General features: G+C 42.8%; 1 protein-coding gene across 1 annotated transcript in view; it reads right to left on the reverse strand.

The window, feature by feature from the left end:
* Window positions 1–128, reverse strand: part of LIN52 (lin-52 DREAM MuvB core complex component) — a 261,161-nt gene extending 261,033 nt beyond the window's left edge. Inside the window, exon 1 of the mRNA XM_069208503.1 lies at window positions 5–128. Within this exon, the coding sequence (XP_069064604.1) occupies window positions 5–23 (19 nt within the window). The 5' untranslated portion in view covers window positions 24–128. The remainder of the gene's footprint in view (window positions 1–4) is intronic.
* Window positions 129–8,717: the final 8,589 nt, after the last annotated feature.

An 8,717-nucleotide genomic window follows, 5' to 3' on the forward strand; every position in this document is an offset into this window, starting at 1 on the left:
TTACCTTCTTCGGGAGCCGCCATTGCCCCTCCTCCGTACGTTACTCAAATAAAACAGCCAAAAAACGGCAAATGCTCTATTATGACAACAAAATCAAATTCAAAATGGCCGCCATTAGTTACTTCTTGAAGAGCTGAAGTATAAAACAAGCACAATTAACTTTGAAAATAAGCCTAAAACAAGCAGGCTCTAAAAGAAGTAGAAAGCAAGTCAAAGGCTGTACGCGATCGTCTGCGTCCTTATAAGAAACTGCTCATATAACAAACGGCCGTGTGCTCGAAGTGTTTCCGAACGGTTTAACACCAGTCACCAGCCATAAGGGCTCGCTTTGTGTCTTGAAAGCAGTACTGTAAATAAGGGGGTTCTAACTTGTTCCCTGATCCGGCAGCTGTTTTTGAACCGGATCAAGGAACAGTCAAACATGCCAAGCTTGCCGTGCTGGCAGTGAACGTTGTTTCTTTATTCTCACTTTGAGCTTTTCCCATAACACATGCTTTCTTTGAGCCTCATCAGTACTGTTTATTCAGCCAGAAACTAGCTGGAGCCTTACACCTTGACGTCGCATAGCTGCCAAGTTGTTGGTGTGTGTGTGTGAAATTCCGGTGTTTATATATTATTATTTTTTTTGCAATTTTATAACTCACCGAATACAGCGTTACAGCAGGTTACAATAATATTAGTTGAACTCTGGCGTTTACATTGGTGTGTGTATACAAGAATAACCATAAGAGACAGTTACAACAATAAGGCAGAAGACTTGAACAGTCATACATAGACAGAGCTGAGCACACTGGAGAACGTAAATAAGACTGGTTAAGGGTGAATTAACCAAGATGTCCATCAAATAGGAGGAGCTTGAGGTCCTGTTTAGGGTCGAGCGCAAGGCGCTCTGTCCCTGCTGTAGTCTCTCTATGGGCTTTTAGCCACACCCACCGCACGCCCATGAGTTTGTTTGATTTGTGGGCTTGCCTTTTAAAATTCACTTGATTTCATTAGTGGAAGGCATGCACACGTCATGCCTTTTCCGGTGTTTAGCTTTCCTCCAGCGCACCAGGCAACTACTGAAACCATACGAGGCTCCGTGTTTTCCGTATGGTTTCTGGACTATTTTTTTCTATTGATTTCCTATGCAGAGCGATCTCGCTGGGTAGTCGAGCGATTTCCATTACATCGACCCTGTTACATGGATAATTGCATTTTTGCCAATAATACATTTGACTGCGAGCGAACTTCTGTTTTACTTTTTATTTTCAATTTGTGTGGCAAGAAATGTCCAGTTTGGAATTTACAACTCAAATAGCTCTTACTCGAGCAAACGGGAGACCCATTGCATTACAAATGCTTGTTGAAGGTAGCAGGTGGTTAGACGGAGCGAGGGAAGCAGAGAGTTCCAGATTCTGGTGGCACTGCCAGAGAAAGACTGATTCATGTATCGCTCTCGCCTGAAATTGGGAGGTTCCAGGAGCAGGGACTAGGCATTTCTGGAAACTCTATTTGCACCTGAGATTTTCAGTTTCTCGTTTAGATAAGAGTGTAAGGAGGAGTGCAGTGATCTGTGAGTGATGCAAGCAATTTTGAATTGGGCCTGCGCTTCAATGGGGAGCCACTGGAGGGTTAGCAGGGCAGGGGAAATGTTGTCAAATATCTTGAGACCTAAGATGAAGTGTGCTGCAGCATGTAGGGTTGCTCTCAGTGGGCCTTGGTGAACTTTGTGAATGCCTGAGAAAAGGGCAATTCCATAGTCTAGTCTAGAGTGAACGAGAGACTGCATCACCGTTTCGAGGTCTTATTCTGGAATCAGTTGTCTGATGCCCCAAAGCTACCTAAGTTAGTGTTGTGCGCTTTTGGCCATGGCTGCTATGTGGCTATGAAGTTTGAGACGACTGTACAGGGTGATGCCAAGACTCGTGACAATGGCGGGGCAGTCAATGAAAGCGGGAAAGTTGGCCATCCATTCTTATATGTGAGTTTTTCAGAGTTGAGATCAGAAGAAAGTCTGTTTTAGTTGGGTTGAGTTGTAAATGGTGGTTAGTCATCCTGTTTTGAATCTTTATGAGTGTAGTTGAAAGCAGGGCAACGTCCTCAGCGGAAGAGATTTTCAAGTATATTTGAGTATCGTCAGCACAGAGGTGGAATAGAATCTCAAAGCTTCTGAGAATCACACACAGTGGTTCTTGGTAGAGGTTGAAGAGGGTTGGGGAGAGGATCGAGCTTTGGGGGGCACCTTGGTGAATGCTAAATGGTTTCAAGAATGAGTTACCCATTTTCACAATTTGGGAATGGTTGGATAGGTAAGAGAAAAACCAGTTGAGAACTGTGCCTCCGCATCCCATGCATAATTCAAGAATACGAAGGAGGTCATGATGGTTGACAGTATCAAATGCGGCAGATAAATCCAGGAGGACCAGGAGGCAGAAGTTGCCAGAGTCCAGGATTCTAAGGAAGTGATCGACTATTTGGAGGATTTCAGTTTCTGTACTGTAACCCTGGCAGAAACCTGATTGGAGAGTGTCTAGGAGGTTGTTTGTTGGATGTGTGGTTCTAGTTGAAATGCTATGCAGCTTTCGATGATTTTGCCTAAAAATGAGAGTGTGGAGACTGGGCGGTAGTTGTTCAGATTCTCTGGATTGAGAGGTTGTTTTTTTAAGAGCGGAATGATTTGACCCATTATTAGTCGTTCGGGGAAGAGGCCCTGATTTAGAGAGGAATTGACCAAGGTGGTCCACATGGGTAGTAGGTATGAGACAAGAGATTTGCTTTGAAGCCTGGAATAGCATCCTGATGATGGTTTGAGGGTTTTAATTTAGGGATTGTTCATTGAAGGTCCTGCTCAGAGATTGGAGAGAAAGAGGACCGTGATTGTAATGCTTTGCATGGTAGAGATTCAACCATTCCAAGGGAGTCCTTGATGGGATAAGAAATATAGATGTCTCTAACTTTATTATCAAAGAAATCCACAAAGTCATTGCAACAGGCCATGGATGGCCTAGGAGCCAAAGGGATAGCAGGGTCAGTAGACTGTGCAATAACCTCAAACAGGCGCTTCAGTCTATTTTTTGCGGAATTCACAAGAGCTCTGATATGGGAGGACTTGGCTCTGAGAATTTGGTCTTTGTATTGTTTTTCTCGCTTAGCTAAGCTTAGGAAGGTTGGTGCTTTTCTCCATCCTTTCTCATATTTTCTGCTAATCTTTCATTCTTCATAGAGCTCTTTAGAGAACCAAGGCCTAGAGGGTTTTGGTCTGGATAATTTGTACCCCAGTGGTGCACATTTGCCAATAAGGGATTCCACTTCGATGCCACGGACAGAATGCGCTTTATAAATACTAAATACAAATACAAATGCAGGAGTTCAACATGCTGGTGGACTTGTTCATGTCAAGATGTGGTGTGCTCACAATTATGGTGGGAAAGGCTATAATGGCCATGGCTTCTGTGTCAAGGTTGGATGTGTCTCTAAACCATATTTTCTCTTTCTTGGGTTGCCCATATGTTTTGGTGTAAGAGCCGGTTAGAGAGAACAGGATCTGCATGTGATCAGACCAATCAACTCAAATGGGGTCATATTTCTTTAGGTAAGGGGAATTGGAGATTATCAGTTTCGGAATGGCGCCTTAATGGTGTGTAGGTTTATGGCAGTGATGTTGGAGATCTTTGGTGATGAGAAAGGAGATAAAAGTGTCCACGTAACTGTTGCCCAGGTCTCCCCAGTGGATGTTGAAGTCGCCAAGGAAGATGTTGTCAGAGCTGATAAGTTGAGAGGTGAAGATGCATCTATGCATTACTCAATGAGGGTGTTGTTTTGACCCAGATGATGAATAATCACATTCAATCTAAGGTTGGAGGTAGTGGATGTAGATAGTTCCACAAACAAGACTCTGAAAGACTGAAAGCGAGTCGTTGGGAGGGTTTGGCATCTCAGAGAGTTTCAATGAACGAATTTGAGACCTCCACCATGTCTATCTTCCCGGTTGCGGTGCAAAATGGAGTATTTGGGAGGAAGAAGAAGGTCAAGGCCGTGGCTAGATGAGAAATTGAGCCACGCTTCCGTGAGGATCAGGATGTCAAGATTATAGGCCAGGATAGAATCGGATAACCCAAGACAATGATTGACTGCAGATCGACAATTGTGTATCATGCAGTTCAGGGAGAAGCTGTTCTCTTTCTGATTTGGCTGATCCGGGAGGGTAATTGCAATTTATGTCAAGTTACAAGGGGATGTGCATGCACAGGGGTGGAGTGTGTGAATTTTACTGCAGTCTGAGATGATAGTGGAAATCTGGCAGCCCCCTACACAACATAGGAGGAGGGGGTAACAAGCAGATAAGAGGAATGAGTAGCGGCATTAGGGGCCGCATAACTCTTTAGGAGATGAAGTAGGTCTGAGCTGTCAAGGGGAGATTGTGTCTGTTTGGGTCTGGGTAGGCATCTGTCTCTTGTTATGCTGGGAAGGTGTGGGGGGGAGCGTCCACAGGGGGTTATGATGATAGTAATGACAGAAAGACAGAGAGTGACTAATCTGGAATATAGCAAAAGTAAAGATGTCCATTCTTTGAGAGAGATGTGAGAACGAGGATAGGAACTACATAAGAAGAGGCCAGTTGTGTTTAGTGATTGTGGGAGGATTGGGGTGAACTGTCAGGAATGGACTCTGAGGGGTTGAAGTGCGAGAGGGGGGAGGTGCTGGCTGTTGGTGACTTGTGTTTGCTGATGATGGGGCAGGAGGTGAAATAGAAGGGAGGGAGGTGGGAACTTACGGGCCAACTGTACTGATGAGAGAAGGGTGTCAATAACGACCGGAATGGGAGATAATGTTTTTTAGAAGGTTGGAGAAGAATGGTGTGGAGGTGGTTTGTGTGGGGGGGCTGTTCAAGTTCAGGAATTGGAGGTAAGCAATGGGTTGTTGAGGGCATAATGGATTTTAGGAGGGTCCGGGATGAGAGAAGTTGTCCGGGTGGATCGGAAGGGGGAGAGTGGGTGGGGGCTATTATGGGTGGACCGAGAGGGGGAACATGGAGGGTCGTAGGAGGGCTTGAGGGCAAGATAGATGAAGTCGATCATGTCTAGGACTGTGTCATTGGCTTGGAACATGATCTTTCCATTGTTGTAAGTAGATATAGAAAGGTTGCCCGAGATCCAAAGGGGGAGTAACATTTGAGTTTGCGTCCAAAGGGGATGTTAGAGAGAAAGAAGGATGGGAGAAAACTTGGTAAGGATCTGATCCATAGGTCAGTGATTTGTGTAAAGAGGAGGAGGTTGGGGAACCTTTGCGCTGGCAGTGGTATTGGTCTGCGAAGAGGGTTTCTGGGAAGTCTCTCAAGGTCCTGTGTTTCAAGCTTTTCATTGCATGTTTGGAAAGATTTGGGGGATTTGATCTTTAAAGCATTTGCACCAGATTTAGAAAAGGGCTCTGGGGGGAGCTGGTGGCAGCGGGTGTCGACGACATGCTGCAGGCTGATGCCAGTTGGGAAGTTGAAGGTATTGACCTAAGCAACCTATGCTAGGGTAGGGATGGTTGTCACCTGCTATGACGGTGGGATTTGAGGCGGTCATCCGGGGAGAATGAATAAAAGACACTCACCACCATGGCCCGCAGTGTTAAGATGAAGTATGGCTCTTCTGGTCCTGTAGCGTTTACTGGATGAAGTCATTCCGTCATTTCACTCTGTTCAAATTTAGACGCAATGGTTACAGATTACCATTTCCAGTCTCTATCTGAAGCATTAGATTCACTATACGCCAATACAAACGGTTTGATAGTTTATAGTTTTGGTTCTCACAGCAGTTAGTAATGTAGGTCATCATTCCTGATTAGACCATTAGGTGGAGCTCCAGAGCAGTATGTAGTGTGTTTATGTGTGACATTTCAAGGTCTTATGTGTCTCAATTTTGCTTTGCCATTATGCGTTCCAGAAGGGGAAATAAAATGTACTCAATTACATATATAATAATTCTTAAAGTCATGAACTAAAGTGCGCTTATTAGTAGAAATGTAGAACGATTATATGCAAATTACATTTGTGCAATATTATTTAATGTATGAACATTATGGTAATCTAGGTAATTGACATTTCATAGTTATTCCCCATTTATAGTGTTTATGTTAAATGCACGTATAAACATATATTTGAATGTGCATTCATGTCTATGTTAAAGTTGGCTGGAGTTAAGGCCTCAAATGTTTTCTGAGTTTAACCCTCAATGCAGAGAGTTTGCTCTTTCTGCATATTTCTCTATTTGCAGGTACGTCTTCATAAGCCTTCTCTTAATGAAAAGCTTATAGTTTATCATAGATAAGGGGGCATGGGAAGACAGGTTGCCAAAGACGAGTGTTATTTTAGGAGTTGTGAAGGAGAGCTTTCCGTTTTTTTGGATATGGAAGCTGATCCAAGGTCGTCTTGATGCACAAACTAAGAGATGAAAGTCTAATTAGAATATCCAGTTCACACAAGGGGAAACCTCTGTTTTCCCTTGCTTGGGCTGATGTAGCTTTATGCTACACATCTCTCTTACAGGAACTTCTACTGAGGTTTCTGTACTGCTGACACTTTTTATTTATGTTTTAATGATGTAGACTAGAGTATTTTAGGGTTTCCTACTTGTCAGAGTAATCAGATTTTATAGATTCAATGGCTAGGCAGGAGGGTCAAAGCTTAAACTCTGAGGACCAAGCATTGTTTCTCATTTTCTGTATATCTGCTTCTGAAGTTCTGGTATGTCTTATGTTAGTACGTTTTAACCTAATTCAATGCTTTAACTCGCCTTTGGTAATTTTGTACTTGTATAGTATGTTTTTGAGACTCATTTACATAAACTTAGCTTTGAACTCATAATAAACCTTTTAAACTTTGATTTTGTCTCTGAAATTAAATGCGTGACCAAATGGGTTGCACTGCTTCCACATCCCTACGTTACCAACAATAGGGACGGAGCAATACTGGAAGGGAAACAAAACAAGACAATACAAAACCAAAGAACAAACGGGGATCTAAACTACAGAAAATCACTAAAACTGTCTCATGGGAGTCGATTGGTGGTTGTTCCAGAATAAGGGATTGTAAAGACAGCATTGTTTTAAATTGAAACAGAATTCTGAGGTGATTGTTCCTACTTAATTGGGAAAAATTAAATGTTGCAAAATCATGCACGCTTTGTTTAGGGGAGATTTTCCCATATGTAGCAAAGAGGGAGTAGCGGCGCCTCCCAAAGATATCCCAGATCATTATATGGCAATTAACGTGGGGTTTCATATATGTGTTTGCCTTGGTCACTGGCACAAGATCACGAAGAAGCAAGGTGCATTGATGTCTCCGTGATACAGAAAATTTTATTTGAGAATTATTGAATATTTGAGGAGGGTGTTGTATGAGATGAAACCGCCTCCTAGACCTGCACAATATGAAGTACTCAATGCTTGGATATGTGCTCCTCACGCTAGAGAAATGGAGAAATACCAGGGTAGAGCATGGACGGTTGTGCGTACCTATGCGGATGCTAGTTGGGATACTGAGAAGAAAAGGTGGAGAACTGACATGATAGAGGTAGTCAGGTTGTACCCATCTTTAACAACTGAAACAGCTGAGGGAGAAAAGGAAAAGAAAAAGACTAATAAACAGAAATAGGAAAGACAAAAAGAACCAGATGACATGAGTGAAGTTAGCGACAGCGAGTCTGGAGACAGTCTTTTGGACGTGTTGCTGTCTGAACGTCCACCTCCGTATAATGAAGCGAGAGAAGTAGAAATGGTACTGGTGGTAATGGAAAGACTGTACTTGCCACTGCCACGAAAAATGTGACTCCTAGTCCTGTGGGAGCCAACCTAGCTAATGTGCCTTATGAACTAAGTAGTGAGGGTTTGAGAATGTGTGCTCCAGTTGTCCCGACTGTGAGTAGTGTTGATGTCCCAGTTACTATTGGCCTGGTAGTCCCTATGTATAAATGTGACAGCCCATGAAAGACCACTTATAATTTGCCTGTACCAAATGCTGTCGCAGAACAAGAACGGAGTTCCAAATAGTCCTAATACTAGAGGATTTGTTCCTTGGGTTCCAGCACACACAACTACCCCAAGTGCAGTTTTGACTTTGAAAGAAAATGCCAACTACTGGAAGCCCTATTTGGGAACCAACTTCAAATTGTGGCAACGGTGCACACGGAAATGAGACCATGTCTAAGGGTCCTGTGGTGACTTGAATTATCAGTGCTAAGGAAATAGATGACTGGGTGAAGGTTTTTAATGAGGGAACCCCTTCTAGAGAAAGTGTGAGTACGGAAATGAGTGAGGGAACTATTCAATCACCACCAAGGGAGAAACTGGTGGATATTGCAAAATGTAAATTAGAATTGGATGAAATGATTAGTGGGAACCTTGGATTGGAACATTTAGAGACTTATCATGAGGATGAATTTGTATTTAAGTCCAGGTGTTGGAGGGTAAATTTTAATAATGCTTATAGTGACCCAGACGTCAGCAGAAGCCTAACATAGAAAACTGCACTGACCCGTATTTGAAAAGTGCTCATGTTTTTATTTATGGCTGTCACAATTGTGCCCACTGGACTTAACAATGTGCTAACGAAAAATAAATTATGCCAAAGTATACTTTCAACTCTATATTAAATGCTGGTATCAAAACTAATTTGTATTCTTTATGTTTAATGTGTGGCTTCTGAGTTTAAATAGATGTGCACATAAAAATAAATGCACTTCTCTGTTATA

This window comes from Pleurodeles waltl, chromosome 9 (assembly GCF_031143425.1).
Source record: "Pleurodeles waltl isolate 20211129_DDA chromosome 9, aPleWal1.hap1.20221129, whole genome shotgun sequence".
NCBI classification, from domain to species: Eukaryota; Metazoa; Chordata; class Amphibia; order Caudata; family Salamandridae; genus Pleurodeles; species Pleurodeles waltl.